Here is a 16,820-nt window from a genome sequence, read left to right as displayed (position 1 = left end):
GACTTAGCAGCAGCAGCAGCAGCAGGCTTTTGCTGTTGCAGATGGCACTGCAGTGAAAAGCCTCCCACATATGAGTTTTGTTTTATTGCTAGTATCCCTAGGATCAGATCCTGAAAGTGATATTGCTGGGTCAAGAGGTAAATATATGGTTTTCTTGGACATTCCCACGTTCCCCCTTCGTTGAGAATTTACTCTTTTGCATTCCCTCTAGTAATAGTGTCTATTTCCTCATAGCCTTAACATTTTTTATTTTTGCCAATCTGATAGAAGTGCAGTGGTATCAGTGTGTAGTTTTAATTTGCATATCTCTTATTGTGAATGTGGTTGCACATCTTTCCATTTGGTTAAGAGTTATTTGAGTTTCTTCTTCTGTGGATATTATATATTGTACATTTTTCTATAGGGTTGTTGATCAATGTCTTCTCTACTTTGAGACTCTTTATATAATTAGGAAGTTTTTATTTTTATAGCATCAGATTTATCCATTTTCTTATTCTGAAGTTTATAACTCATATTTTTAAAAAAACTCATTAGCTGGCTCTGGGTTGGGTGGGGGAGGAAAATGTGGAAACAAGACCAGTTTGAAGATGGTGGTAATAATCCAGCTTCCATAGCCATAGGTGGTTCTGGATATCTTCTAAAGTTTCTCTTGATGGATAAAGTGTGGAAGAGAAAAGTGGAATGACACTTAAGTTTTTTGCCTGGCAGAACAGAGTTGACATTAACTTAGAAGATGATTGTGGAAGGGGCAGGTTAGTGGAAAGATCAAGAGGTTGGTTATATAAGGACATGAAAAGTTTGAGATGCCATCAGGCAACCAGGTAGAGGAGTGAAATAGAAAGTTGAATATGCAAGTCTGTAATTTTAATGAGTATTTAGGAATAATCATTTAGAAGTTATCAGCATACAAGGGTATTTATATAAGTTTTCCCTATTTATTTTTTTATTGAGGTATGCTTACATACATTGAAATGTACAAGTATTAAATGTTTGATGATTTTTGCCAACATACACACCCGGGTAACTAACATTCCAGTCAAGTATGTAGCATTTCTGTAACCCAGAAAGTTCCCTTGTGCTTTCTAGTTAATCCACTGCCCAAAGGCAATTACTATTCCAATTTATATCACCACAGTTTAGTTTTTACTTTTGTAAAATGGTGTTTCTTCAATTTCAGTCTGAATTTGGCAATAAGGAGTTCATGATCCAAGCCACAGTCAGCTCCTGGTCTTGTTTTTGCTGACTGTATAGAGCTTCTCCATCTGTTTTTGCTGACTGTATAGAGCTGCAAAGAATATAATCAGTCTGATTTCAGTGTCGACCATCTGGTGATGTCCATGTGTAGAGTCTTCTCCTGTGTTGTTGGAAGAGGGTGTTTGCTATGACCAGTGCATTCTTTTGGCAGAACTCTATTAGCCTTTGCCCTGCTTCATTCTGTACTCCAAGGCCAAATTTGCCTGTTACTCCAGGTATTTCTTGACTTCCTACTTTTGCATTCCAATCCCCTATAATGAAAAGGACATCTTTTTGGGGTGTTAGCTCAAGAAGGTCTTGTAGGTCTTCATAGAACAGTTCAACTTCAGCTTCTTCAGCGTTGCTGGTCGGGACATAGGCTTGGTTTACCATGATATTGAACATGGAACAACAGACTGGTTCCAAATAGGAAAAGGAGTACGTTGAGGCTGTATATTGTCACCCTGCTCATTTAACTTATGTGCAGAGTACATCATGAGAAATGCTGGGCTGGAGGAAGCACAAGCTGGAATCAACATTGTCGGGAGAAATGTCAATAACCTCAGATGTGCAGATGACACCACCCTTATGGCAGAAAGTGAAGAAGAACTAAAGAGCCTCTTGATGAAAGCAAAAGAGCAGAGTGAACAAGTTGGCTTAAAGCTCAGCATTCAGAAAACGAAGATCATGGCATCTGGTCCCATCACTTCATGGCAAATAGATGGGGCAACAGTGGAAACAGTGGCTGACTTAATTTTTCTGGACTCCAAAATCACTGCAGATGGTGATTTCAGCCATGAAATTGAAAGACGCTTACTGCTTGGAAGGAAAGTTATGACCAACCTAGACAACAAATTAAAAAGCAGAGATGTTACTTTGCCAACAAAGGTCCGTCTAGTCAAGGCTATGGTTTTTCCAGTGGTCACGTATGGATGTGAGAATTGGACTATAAAGAAAGCTGAGCGCCGAAGAATTGATGCTTTTGAACAGTGGCGTTGGAGAAGACTCTTGAGAGTCTCTTGGACTGTGAAGAGATCCAACCAGTCCATCTTAAGGGAGATCAGTCCTGGGTGTTCATTGGAAGGACTGATGTTGAAGCTGAAATTCCAATACTTTGGCTACCTGATGTGAAGAGCTGATCTCATTTGAAAAGATCCTGATGCTGGGAAAGATTGAGGGCAGGAGGAGAAGGGGACGATAGAGGATGAGATGGTTGGATGGCATCACCGACTCAATGGACATGGGTTTGGGTGGACTCGGGGAGTTGGTGATGGACAGGGAGGCCTGGCGTGCTGTGGTTCACAGGGTCGCAAAGAGTTGGACACGACTGAGCAACTGAATGGAACTGAAAATGGTGTTTACCTACGTATTTTATCTTTTTGGCTGTGGTGCACCACTTGTGGGATCTTCATACTATAGCCAGGGATCAAACCTGGGCCTCTGGCAGTGAAATCCAGGAATCACTAATCCAGATTCTGGAATATATAAGTACATTAATCAACAGATTAAAATCTATTAATTATACATTAATAGCAATAGATTAAAATACACACTTAAGAACATTTTAGATTGCTACTAAAGTGGTATTTTAAATATTGGAAGTGCTGTTCTACCTGTAATCAATCAACAAGTTTATTGCTGTACTTTGGAAAGGAATGATCCTTTATCAAGCACCTATTTCTTCTTGTTCAGTCACTAAGTCATGTCTGACTCTTTGCAACCCCATCAACCGCATCACACCAGGCTTCCCTGTCCTTCACTGTCTCCCGTAGTTTGCTCAAACTCATCTATTGAGTTGGTGCAGCCATCCAACCGTCTCATCCTCTGTCACCCTCTTCTCCTGCCCTCAGTCTTTCCCAGCACCAACGTCTTAGCATCAGGTGGACAAAGTATTGGAAAAGCAAAAACAAAAAACCTACTGGCTGCTAGGAACAATGCCAGGTGTCTTCTTATCTTGTCCCCACAGTGATCCTAAGAGATAAGTTACCAATAGCTCCAGAAGAAACTGTGAGTTTATCAAAGTTGTGACTTATCAAAGTCACTGTACTGTTATCAGTAGAGTTAAGTGTGAAGTGGTAACGTATTAACTCTTCCATTCTCTGACTAATTCCCAGTTGGACTTCTCTCCTCAACCTATGACACTTTCCCCCTTCCTCCTTTGGTTCCTACATCATGGAGAAAAGGATCTAATTCTTTTTTAAAAGGTGGCATTTCTGGAGAAGGAAATGGAAATCCACTTCAGTATTCTTGCCTGGAAAATCCAATGGATGGAGGAACACAGTGGGCTACAGTCCATGGGGTCACAAGAGTTGGACACAACTTAGCAACTAAACGACCACCACCACCTAACTCCTTACCACAGACTGAACACATGTGTACAGTAATTTCCATGCTCAGGTATTCAGTCAGCACAGTGCTCGGTGAGATCCTAGTTTGGTAATCGTAATTACAGATAGTTGATCTGGATGATTCAGTCTTAGGACTGTATCATGCAGGTGTTATCCTTGTACAGGTCTGTGTTTAGTTACATACTTCCTCGTCCATTCTGCCCTGGCCTTTGGGAGGTCCATCTGCCTTCTCCCTTTCCCTTTCCATTGTTCTGCTGACCCGGGAGGCTGGATTTGGAGGTTCACTCTCTGGACATATCAGATTGTATGCATGCATATCATAATCATAGTAGCCTTCTTGTTGATTCAGGTCACTAAATGCATGAGGTTTTCAGAAATGTATGCTCCTATTAAATAATTTTCTGGGCCCAAGAAGCTAGCATACTATTCATTCACACACAAAAAATACGTCACTTTGCTATCTAATCCACATTCTGAATTTGTAAGTACATGTAATCAACAGATTAATATCTGTTAATTATACATTCATAGCAACAGGTCCTTTTCTCCTTGTTTGCCACATAAATCTATAGGGACTCTTCTGATAAAGTTGTCCCACTAATTTGTTGAAAATAACTTGTTACCTTTTTAAAAAGTTCTAAGTGACTATTTCAGAATTATGTTTAATCTCAGTTCTGGTTGGTTGTGCTCAAGAATGGAATGGATTGAATTTAGTTATTGCATATTTTAAGATTGATTCATTTGAAACTCTAAGTATGGAAAATTTCGAACATCACAAAAATAAAAAGTACAGTGAACCCCCATGTACTTATCATCCAGCTATCACCTTAAATGACATTCAGATTAATATAGAGAATTAAATGATCTTTGAGAGGGTATGGAACTAACTTGTCTTGGTTCACTAATGAGTAAGTGCTGAAGATTTTGATTTAATAACTTAATCTGAATTCCTTCAATCATTATTTTATTCATTGATTCATGCAGTGAAATTTATTGAAGGTCTACTGTGTTCATTAGTGCCTAATGGCTAAGAGCCTTGGTGGGGTGCAAATCTTAGCCCTGCTCCTTACAGGCTGTGTGACCAGGGGCTAATCAAACTATTCTATGCTTCAGTTTCCACACTGACACAATTGAGATAATGCTAGTGTCTACCTCATAAGTTTGTTATGAGGTTTAGATGAGATAAATTGGCTTCCTCAATGTATGTTAATTACTGTTATTATAAATACTCTTCCTCCTTTTCCTTTTCCACTTCTTCATCTTTGTCATCCACATTATGTGCTAGGTACACATTGGGAACCATGAGAGGGTTAAGTTGTGAACCATGTCCTTGAAAAACCAGAACTTCAAAATTAGAGGGAGGAGAGTCCTTTAGGATTATCTGGTTTGACAAGTCCAGAGAGGTTTAGTGAATAGTCCAGAATCACACATCTGTTAGTGGCAAAGCCAGGCCAAAGCTTAGATCTCGCAGCTGTGAAATGCTCTTCTTATAGGATAGCCCTTCTGTTGATTTATCTGACCTCTGCCCCTTTCCTTAAACCCTCGTCTTTCTAAATTGACAAACATGACCTACATGTATATTTCAGTGTTCTGCTGGTTTAGTGCACAGACATAACAGTATATGTTAGGCCTGTTGCACATATCAGACCTGAACATGTCCTTGGATACTCCTGCTTAAGGTTCCAAGGAAGACTTTAGGGAAGGTAGACACAGGCCGTCTCTCTCTGTTGTAATCACAAAGATGTTTTTATCTTCCTCTTGTATCACAGCCCAGGAGTTAAAGTCACTGTTTGAAAAAAAGTCCCTCAAAGAGAAACCTCCAAATTCTGGGAAGCAGTCTATATTATCTGTACGCCTGGAGCAGTGCCCCCTGCAGCTGAATAATCCCTTTAACGAGTACTCCAAATTTGATGGCAAGGTAAGTAAACTGGAACGCATCCCTTCAGGTAACGCCTCGACTGAATGGAGTTACTGTTGTTATTGTCATTCTTATTTTTATCAGATTTAAATTTAAGTAGGTTTCAAAAGGGAATCAGAATAAACAAAGGATGTCTCTCACATTTTCAAAGACTGAGGGTGTGAAAAGGTCTGGATATGGGCTTAACTGTGGTTTCCACAGTAATATGTTTGGGAGGATGAAAACAGAAACAGTCCTGAGATAGGAATGTGTGTGTTCCTGTTTTATGTCCTAAGGTTTGGGTTAGTCGGGTTGTGATTAATTAAGGTCTAACTGTGGGGAAAGCCTTGAAAATGGTTCTGGGAGGCAGTTTGCATTGTCTTGTATGAGTCTTGATTATAACTCCACAAATTGTGGACGTTAGAGCTTCTCTTCAGAATTCTAGGACGTTGCTTTGCATTTCAGTATTTTATTGAATCTCGTTTGACTCTTGCTGTGCAGGATGACTTAATTTTTTCCTGTCCTGACAATTTACAGTTTGTAAAATTAAAGTGTGTTTATTTTCCTTTTAGAAAAAGGACCACTGTTTTAAGTGGAGTATAGCTCTACGTGAGCACCCTCTCTCCTGCATTCCCACATTCTGTGTCTCTGTCCCAAACTGAGCTGGGCTTCTTTCAGAACTGTAGCAGTCGGTTGTTTTATTTATTGCCATTATGTTTGCTGTCTGTCAGTGGCGTGGGGGTGCTGAATGATAGCTTGTTGCCTGGAGGGATTGTGTACAATTTGTCTTATTTCAGCACAGTTGCAATTAATAAACATAGAACTCTTTGCTTATGTTTGCACTTTTCATATTCAAGTCCTGGTTATATGCTGGTTCTTTCAGTTGTCATCTTTGAGCATGGTGATGTTCTTTACTTTGAAACACTTTCATCTCATACAATTCAGCATGGTTTCACTGGTTTTTTGTTTAGTATCTAAGTCATGTCCAACCCTTTGCCACCCAATGGACTGTGGCCCCCCAGGCTCCTCTGCCAATGGGATTTCCCAAGCAAGAATACCCAACAACAGCTGGGTTGTCATTTCCTTAAGTAAGCATATATGGCCGTTGGCACATGAGGTCATTGATACTGGCAGAGAAGAACAGAAACTAAAAACAAAATGCATAAGTAACATAAAATCCTAATTTGCTCAGGAATTTTCCCCCTAAAACATCAGAAAGCACTTTTAGTAAGTTAGAGATTGTATCCTGTGAAGAGCTGCTCTTCAGTCTGCCCCTGCCCCCATCTCCTGCTGCTGCTTGTGGAATACAGCAGAGAGAAGGGTCCCCTAGGGAACGGGAATGTCAGCCTCTGGAAACAAGTGAGTTGGGCTTAAGGGGACTTTTTTTTGGAAATACTGCAGTTGATTCATTTGGAAATGTGAGACGTTATTATTGGGATTAGATTACATGGCTGGAATTTATTTGTTTCCTATCATCTCATTGTTTGAGGATGCAGTGAATTCTGGAGTAATTAATATGTGGTAATGCTTTGCCAACAAAATAGCACAGACCTTTTAAAATACCATATTCTAGAATTTTGATTATGCTATTAGAGTCTCCTATAAATTACTTACACTTGGAATTGTTTGAAGGTTGTGAACTCTGTGTGTTATATATACCTAATTTCTGAAGTGCCAGGAAGGAATTGAAAACTAAACCATTTCCTCAGTCACAAAGGAATTATTTTTACTAGATGTGTGTTTACACTTACAACTCATGATGTTTTTTGTCATATCAAATGTATTTGTAATCAGCAAAGGGTGTGAGCATGGCCCAATCACCATTGTACAATTGATTAAGAAAGATTTATATATCGATAAGTCTTTCTTGTGATACAATGCTATTTTTTTATTATCCTACATATTACAATTGCTAAAACACAATTAAACCCTTGTTCTCATCTATTATTTAATATTGATGCATTTGGCAGATGTGTAATGAAAGTGGCTAATATTTGAAGGATATTGTACTGTACATATTAAATTAGTCTTTCTTTTATCTTTGTGAAATGCATCAATATGATATTCAGTGACATCTCAATGATTAATAGAGAATTATACTTGAGTCAAGCCTTTTCGTAACCTAGAAATTAAAATGACTATTCAAATAACACCTCAAAATGATGAAATTAGCATTTTGTGATTGCATAATAATGGGATTGTAGTAGTTATAACAGCACCATGGCTGCCTCTAGAGTTAAGATCATGTCAACCCCTTGATAATAAAGCCTTTCTGTGAGAGTCGACTTTAATAATTTCCAGATTGATTCTTCCCATAAATCATTTGACGTTCAGCACTAAATTTTTGTTACTGTTGTAACTTAAAATTATTTTATTTTTATTCAGCTCATATTTAAGAAGTGAAATGAGTGTCCTGTTTTAATGATTCACCATCTTGTCATCACTCCCTGTTTTTGCTTCAAATGTAAGAGTTTTTCATGTATTTTGATAGTTCCTTCTTTTTTTGCAAAGGTTTGTTAAAGCCACTAAAATATGTACAGTTTTAACCCCCCTTACAAATATTCACAATGCTTTTCTTGGGAATAACTTTTGCCTTATTTACATAATTAACTGAGTTGCTTAGGTCTCTTGGGCAAATGGTACATAATTGGGGAGAGAAAGGGCCAGGAAAGAGTTTGGGGTCTAATTAAATATGCTAAAAAACTACTTAATTATGTATTTCCTCAAGAGACTAACTGCTGTGAAATCCTCTTTATGATTAAACTAGCCTTGGATTTGAAAAAAAGAATTTTGTTTTTGGTATGGCCTTACAGTTACATCAGAGTTAAGCAAGCATCCTTAAGAGTTTGTGCAAGCTGAATTGTTGTTGGTTTTAGTGCTTCCAAGGGTAAGCATCTCTTAGCTACTGTGCTGAATTAAAGTGAATACTTTCAAATTGTTTCTGGTTCCTGTAGCTGGTAAATAATTTTATTTTTTTAAAATTGTGGTTGGTTGATAACTTCTTGAAGATATACAGTTGAGAGGGAAGGCCATAGGCTTTATGGTAATTTTGAAGGGCTTTTTGATCAGGTTTATTACTGATTTTGGCTTCCCTTGTAGCTCAGTTAGTAAAGAATGTGCCTGCACTGCAGGAGACCCGGGTTCAGTCCTTGGGTTGGGAAGATCCCCTGGAAAAGGAAATGGCAAATCACTTCAGTATTCTTGCCTGGACAGAGAAGCCTGGTGGATTATAGTCCATGGGGTTGCAAAGAGTCGGACATGACTTAGCGATTAAACCACTACCATTACTGTGTTTGTATTATTTTTTTTGGCAAATTGGCAGGGCTATCATGACCTGTTTTAGATTCGTAGGTTATTAATAACCCTGTTTACTGATCATTTGAAAACAGACCAAGACAGATTGCAAGTGGTTTTAAGGAATGCTTAGCTGGACAAGGCAAAACCAGGCTCAGCCATCTGCCTCAAGTCTTTGGGCTTGTTAAAAACAGAACCTCTGATTAATGAACAAAACCAACCTCTGTTTTAGAGGTGAGATAATAGGAACATTTTTGTGCTGATCCTTGTGATCTCCCTGAATGTGGGAAATGTTGGGTGTGACCGGGAGTTGCTCTGAGGCAATGAAGGCGTGATAGGCAGTGAACATTCAGCACTGATTTCAGTATTCCTAAATATGTGGGTTTCTGCCCTGTCTCTCCACCTTTTAAAAAAAATGGAGTCTTATTTTAAAAAGTATCTTTTCATTCCATGCCTTACCACTTAGTTGAGAAGCCTTAGCTAGTACATTGACATCACTGTTTTGTTTAAACTGTATTTACAAATATTATCATCATCAATAGACCTCCAGAAGTTCAGATATGCACCTCCTGTCAAGACTGTTACTAACAAAGAAATACTGATTATCAGCTGTGTGACCGTAGTCAGGTTTTTCATCTCACTGAACCTCAGACGTAGGAAAAGAAAGTGAGTTCCTTCCTCACAATCCTGATGAATCCATCAAATAGGATAAAACCCCCAGCACAGGAAGAGGCAGTATAATTTAGTTGGAAAGCAGATCTATTTTGAAGTAAGATTTGAGTTTGAATCCTGACTCTATCACTTAATGGTGTGACGTCAGGCTGGTTACTTAACCTCGTGAAGCTGCAGTCCTTGTACGTGGAATGAGGTGGTGGTGGCGTGTCTTTCTCTGGAGGATTGAGACAGCATGCTGGAAGCACCCAGCAAACACCTCACTTCTGCCCCCCCTCTCTCTGTAAAGTATAGGGTGCGGGCCAGTCCTGCTTTCTTTGCTTTAGATTGTTGACAGGATAGAGTGAGAGGAAATGTGCTCTTCAAGCCTGGAGTTTAGCATGGTTAAACAAGATTCACAGCAGACTGGGTGACGGTGGTCTGCTTGTAGAAGTCCAGGGAATCAGTCCAGTGGGGTTTTGACCTTTAACTTGAAATAGGAAGATTAAGACAAGTAATTACTTTCTTTTTTTTTTTTTTCCTTTCTGCAATGGCTATTTTCTAAACATCAGGTGAGAAGGTAGTGTGATGTCAGTATTGCTTGGCAGTTTACTAAAACATTAAATATCTTACTTATTTGACTTAGCGAAATTACACTCTGAGTATGAGGAGGATGTTTGCCTTGACAGGTACTTTAAAAAGCAGAACCAGTTCTGATTCATATAAACAACTGTGACTTTGATTGTGTTAACTTATTAGAAAGTAACCGTTTCTCTGTTAGAAACTGTTTTAACAGGGAAGCTGCAGAGAGCATGGGGGAAGGGATAATTCATGAGTGCTAATTGCTTGGCTGTTAATTTTCATAAGTGTTGATAGAAGCAGTTCCTTAAATTAAACTTTGTTTAAAATGTATCAGGGGAAATATTCCACAATGTCGAGCCTGAAGTGAAAATTAATATGAATGCTGTGGCAATTAACACATACTGGTTAATAGCTTTTAGCAGCATTTTGGGATGATAGTCCTTAAATACATTTTTGCATGCTGCTCTTGTTTCAGCATTGTTCCAGTCTATGTCTGGATAATTATGAACAAATGTTTTCTACAATCATTGGCATTAAGTAGCTCTCTTCACAGAAAAGTCATTTAAAACTTTGCAGAAAGTGCGAAGGGACTGAAAACTGTTGCAGACAAAAGGCCAGCGAATCGCCGTCTTGGAAAGGCAAATTGCCTTTCTGAGGAAAATGCTCCTTCTCTGTTACCCTGGAAACAGCCCCCTCTTATATGGTAAGCTACTTTAGCTTCAGGATCTCTTTCCAAAAAATGATAACCTGGACTTCCAAGTGCTGATTATGTTTCTGGACAGCAGCTTTTGCTTATTGCTGCCTGAGCTGAGACATGGCCTTGAGCCTAAGGGCCTTCTGCCCTTTGACCTTGCTTCTTTCTTCTGACCAACCTCCCTCCCCACTAAAGTTAGCCAGCCACCCCGTCCTCCCCACCAGAGGAGGTGGCTGAGAATGGAGTTGGCTCTGTCGATCTCATTTCCCTCCTTCCTTTCAATAAGAGTGCTTCGGGGGTTCACTTGGCTTAGTGCCTATTACGAGGCAGATCTCAAGAGAGAGAGACAGACAATCTGAGGTAACTCTGTTGTTTGAATTAGGAGCTATTTGTCTCTCTCTTCCATTGGCTTCATGAAACATACCTTTTTAAATAAGGGAGAGTAAAGCCCCAACATTTGGCAACTTCTCCCTGTGGTTGTATTTTGCTAGCCTTCCTTTTCATAGACCAGTTTTTATTGGTCTGTTCTATTTCTAAAGCAAGATTTATTAGATATTTACTACTTATTCACACACCGTGGTATACCAAGAAAAGGACCAAATTCATTAATTTAAAAATATCTTTTCCTGCGATTATTTCCCCCTGCAGTTGTACGAATGCAGTGCTCTTCCTGTGGCTCAGCCTTACCTGGAAATCTCCAGCGGAGGCTTTGGGATTTTTGTCTGGGTGGTGTTCACAATGAATTAAATAAGAATCTTATAACAAAAGAAAGTGTTTTCAGGATCCTCTTCTGCAGTTAAATTCTCAAGGCTGAGTTCTTAAAAGTAGCTTATTCCACTCTGAGCTTTCTGTCCCGGCCTCATTTCTGCAGTTTGTTCTGTGTCTCACCAGTCCGGAGGCTTCCTCTAATTTTAGAGCCATCCTCTAGAAATTCCCATCAGAGGTGGAATTCACCATCAACTCAGACTTTTCAAAGGAAGGCAGAATTTTGCAATGATAAGAGCATGTTTGTCAGGCTTGGGTTAGAATTCTCACTTGGCTATTTACTTGCTCTGCGATCCTGGGCAGACCGCTTTACCTTCTTTAAGCCTGTTTTCATATCTATAAAATAAGTTTCATGATACTTATCAGAAAATGCTGTTGTGAGGATTTAATGAGAATTATAAATGCGTACGTAGTGTATGTGGTCAGTGCTGGAAGATGTATTGGCTTCCTTTGACCACATTGCCGTTTATTTACTTCCTATTTAATGAGAGTCTGCTACATACCAGGCACTGTTAAGTAAAATCTGGATACAGTACTGAGTCAAAACAGACCTGGTTTCTGACTTCATGAAGCTTCCTCTCTTGGCAGGAAGATAGATGTTATATAAATAATCACCAAACTAAGTGCAAAATTGCAGTCATAGTATTGTTTAGTCACTAAATCGTGTCTCTTTTGTGACCCCATGGAATGTAGCCCACCAGGCTCCTCTGTTCATGGGATTTCCCAGGCAAGAATACTGGAGTGGGTTGCCATTTCCTTCTCCAGGGGAATCTTTCCGACCCAGGGATCGAACACGCATCTCCTACAATGGTGAGCGGATTCTTTACCCCTGAGCCACCAAGGAAGCCCCACAGTCATAATATCAGTTTAGTTCAGTCTCTCAGTCGTGTCTGACTCTTTGCGACCCCATGAACCCCAGCATGCCAGGCCTCCCTGTCCATCACCAACTCCTGGAGTCCACCCAAACCCATGTCCATTGAGTTGGTGATGCCATCCAATCATCTCATCCTCTGTCATCCCCTTCTCCTCCTGCCCTCAATCTTTCCCAGCATTAGGGTCTTTTCAAATGAGTCAGCTCTTCACATCAGGTGGCCAAAGGATTGGAGTTTCAGCTTCAACATCAGTCCTTTCAATGAACACCCAGGACTGATCTCCTTTAGGATGGGCTGGTTGGATCTCCTTGCAGTCCAGGGACTCTCAAGAGTCTTCTCCAACACCACAGTTCAAAAGCATCAATTCTTTTGCACTCAGCTTTCTTTATGGTCCAACTCTCACATCCATACATGACTACTGGAAAAACCATAGCCTTGACTAGATGGTCTTTGGTTGACAAAATAATGTCTCTGCTGCCTCTGCTGCTAAGTTGCTTCAGTCGTGTCCGACTCTTTGCGACCCCATAGATGGCCGCCCACCAGGCTCCCCCATCCCTGGGATTCTCCAGGCAAGAACATTGGAGTGGGTTGCCATTTCCTTCTCCAGCGCATGAAAGTGAAAAGTGAAAGGGAAGTTAGTCGCTCAGTTGTGTCTGACTCTTAGCGACGCCCTGGACTGCAGCCTACCAGGCTCCTCCGTCCATGGGATTTTCCAGGCAAGAGTACTGGAGTGGGGTGCCATTGCCTTCTCCGACCGTCTCTGCTAGTCACAACTAATTAGTTACCAAGTTCCAGGAGAGATACTGGAGGCTTTAGGAGGGTTTTCATAGGGGCATCTGACCTCGTCTAGGCTGTCAGGGATGGTTATCTCTGTGAAGGTGACTCAACCTGAGAGTTGAAGGCAGAGTAAGAACTAGCTAGGTGAAGGGAGAGGAGAAAGGACTTTCAGAGGATCTGAGGCAAGTGGCGGGGGTGGGGGGTGCGGCTTGGAGATTTGGGAAACTAGAAGGCTGTGTGCTGGAGCCCAGGACTGAGGTATTGTGGTGCAGGGGGAAGCTGCAGGGGCTGGTTCTACCATGTATGGCTGTAGGGGTGTCCTCTGCAGCCTGAGAATATAGGAGAGCCTTGAACCAGTTAAATGAGGAGGGAGAGTCACAAGGTTTGTGTTTTGAAAAGATCCCTGAAGCTCTGATGAAGAGAACACACTGGAGAAGGGTTTGTGAGGCTTGAGAGACCAATCAAGACATTTTTGGCAGTGGTCCAGGTAAGAGAAATGGTAACGTGGGCTTACTTATTGGTGATGGAGGAGTGGATGACTGCAAGAGGTACTTAGTAGGTAAAAGTGATAGGGCTTGATGATGGGTTGACGATATGTCAGGGAACATAGGAGAAAGGAGTTTCAAGGATGATTTCTTGATCAGATTCTGGCTTGAGGAACTGAATAGATACCATCTCTGAATTAGGAAGCACTGAAAGAGGGCTGCAGATGCTGCAGAAGTTACCGTCGTGAGCTGGTTTGACAACACGTCACAGCCTGTTACCATGTCCTTAAAGACACTACACATATTCTTTTTTGGAGGGGATAGGGTATACCCTGCTTGTTAGGCTTATATTGGAGGCATCCGAGACAGGGTCTGGGATGAGCACGGGCTAGGAGCCAGGAGCCTCTTCTCTGTTTCCACTTCACAGCCAGCTTTGGTACTTTGGCTGAGAAATTGCCCTAGAAGTCAGTCACCTTCTCTGAGATAGGGCTGTACTTTCAGATGCCTAATCCAGCTCGTCAGGCCCTTCAGAGGAGAAAATGAGATAATAATTTTAAATGAGGCAGATGTCAGGTGTCCTTTAAGAAAATATATTGATTGTAATTCTTGGAGATTAGGGGAGTAAGAGGTAAAACATGGTCATATTTTTGCTATAATAAGATTACTGTTGTGGTCCTACCCTCTTCCTGGCTAATTAAATACCAGATTAGCAGATGAAATCTGGTTGGAATGAATAGCAAACACTGAGATCGCAGTAAAAGCATGGGAGACAATCTGTTTTATAGGTGTGGTGGGACTGCAGACAGTGGGGTTTTATACTGAGCTTTCTTATTGGGGGCAACTTGCTCTGCGTAATTTGCAGTGTAGAGATTTTCTTGTCGCTCCAAGTGCTAGGCCTTGATTTTATTATGTTGAAGACAACTATCCATAAATATTGAGTGACAGCCTAGGGTCACCCACTTGGGCATGGAATCTAGGTGTTCTAATTCTTAGAGATTTTTATTTTCATTCTTAATGGCATTCATACTTATAAAATGGAAACCTGAGTTCCAGGTTCTCAGGTTTCCTGAGACCATGTGGTGGAAAGAACACAGACACAGAAGATGTTTTAGCCCTGGCCATACTGTGGACTCTGTGACAGGTCACCTCCCATCTCTAACAAAGCCCCAGTTTCTGCATGTTTAGAATGAGGAACTTGGTTTAGATGATCGCTGGATTTCTTTTTGGCTTTAAGGTTCCATAGTTTTGTGATCGGAGAAGGCAATGGCATCCCACTCCAGTACTCCTGCCTGGAAAATCCCATGGATGGAGGAGCCTGGAAGGCTGCAGTCCATGGGGTCACTAAGAGTCAGACACGACTGAGCGACTTCACTTTCACTTTTCACTTTCATGCATTGGAGAAGGAAATGGCAACCCACTCCAGTGTTCTTGCCTGGAGAATCCCAGGGACGGGGGAGCCTGATGGGCTGCTGTCTATGGGGTCGCACAGAGTCAGACACAACTAAAGTGACTTAGCAGCAGCAGTTTTGTGATTGGAGGTGATTGACATCAGTGATATGTAGAAGGTTATAAATGGAAAAGAAATAAGGAAAACTTGAACTCTTGAATAGTTGACCATCTACATACATGTTGCTACTTTCCTCTTTTAGTTGATCATAACAAAATTGTGGTAGAGGTAGTTTTATCTCCATTTTAGAAATGAATAAACTGAGGCTCAGAAAGGGAAAGTGACTTGCTCAAGGAGACCCCACTAGTATATGGCAAGACTGGTATTTCAGTACCTTATTCCAGTACCACAACTTTCTTTCTTAGAGTCTTTTACAGTCATCTTTGTGGAGGAAACACAGTATTGTTAATATCTGAAATTTTTCAAAATTTAAAAACAAAATAATTTTCCCTTTACCAGTAGACTTGGAATCTGATACACTGGTTTAGCTCTTATCAGTTGTGTCTGTTTGGTGAGTTACTGCATTTTGTAAGCCTCGATTTTCTCACATGTAATAAAGAAATAATGAGATATTGGGGCTGAGGAAGGAGGGAATTGCTTTACACATCAAATCTAGTGAAAGTGAAAGTTGGTCAATTGTGTCCGACTCTTTGCGACTCTATAGACTATACATTCCATGGAATTCTCCAGGCAGAATAATGGAGAGGGTAGCCATTCCCTTCTCCAGGGGATCTTCCCAACCCAGAGATCAAATCCAGGTCTCCCACATTGCAGGCGGATTCTTTACCAGCTGAGCCACCAGGGAAGTCACAAATCCAGTGTGTGTCCCACAAATGCTGTTTTCTTTCCACTGATCTTCTTAGTAAGCAGAGTGGGTTCATTCATCCATCCATCCATTCATCTATCCATCCAACAAATTATTTACTAAGCATTCAGATTGTACTGGTTCATTTCAAATGTTTATTACATACTGGCTGTGTGCTAGGCACTGATAAGACAGGGCTAACGACCATAGAGGAATTTGAAGATAAGAGTGCCCATGTAGCCAACATGTGAGGAAGCATGTTTCGCAGTCAGGATTGTGCCCTGAGCTGGGGACTGTGGCAGTGGTCCATGACCGCAGGTGCATACGACTGAGCAGAGGAACAGACCCATGAACTGTAGTGTTAAATGTGATAGGTGCTGTAGTATAGGCCTGTAAGGAAGACTGAAGTTGGGAGGCAGCAACGACATTCATCCAGTTTGTTATCCTAGGTGAGTTTGTCTGAATTTTGATTGTATTAATACCTAGAGGGCAAGTTTGGTCACTGTTTAATGAAGCCCAGCTTGGCACTCTCCACACATAAATGCGGACTTTTAAAAAATGGCAGTGATAAATTTCAAATGTCATTACTCTTTGAGGCTTACAACTATATGGCAGTATCATAGGAGCAGCATTTTTATTAATATATCCACTCCTTTCTGTTAAATTGAAGTTTTAAAACCTAGACCAAGATACATGTAAGAAAGTAAATTTAGGAAATTTGCAAAATACGCTCCTATGCAACCAAAGATTAAATTGATTTGTTATATGTGCATTTAGCTACAATTCATTTTAATTGTCTGTATGAAGTTAAAAAGTATTAGTGTCAGATAAAGATTCATCACCAGAGCGTGATTTAGGGCTGGTGCTGGAGAACGCAGGCATGTGTTCCGGCAGATGTTTGTATAAGGCGCTGTCTTTCCTGACAGCAGTTAAAAAGTATGGTTATAGTAATCAAATTGCGGTGCAGCGA

The 16,820-nt window shown here is 40.7% G+C and overlaps 1 protein-coding gene across 11 annotated transcripts in view; it reads left to right on the top strand.

The window, feature by feature from the left end:
* MAPKAP1 (MAPK associated protein 1) overlaps positions 1-16,820 on the top strand; it is a 232,978-nt gene that overhangs the window by 41,010 nt on the left and 175,148 nt on the right. For all 11 annotated transcript variants that reach the window (XM_019970850.2, XM_019970851.2, XM_019970845.2 and 8 more), the window contains one exon: positions 5,351-5,499. In XM_019970850.2, the coding sequence (XP_019826409.1) occupies positions 5,351-5,499 (149 nt within the window). The remainder of the gene's footprint in view (positions 1-5,350; positions 5,500-16,820) is intronic.

This window comes from Bos indicus, chromosome 11 (genome assembly GCF_029378745.1).
Source record: "Bos indicus isolate NIAB-ARS_2022 breed Sahiwal x Tharparkar chromosome 11, NIAB-ARS_B.indTharparkar_mat_pri_1.0, whole genome shotgun sequence".
NCBI classification, from domain to species: domain Eukaryota; kingdom Metazoa; phylum Chordata; class Mammalia; order Artiodactyla; family Bovidae; genus Bos; species Bos indicus.
This window is presented reverse-complemented; position numbering and strand designations above follow the sequence as displayed.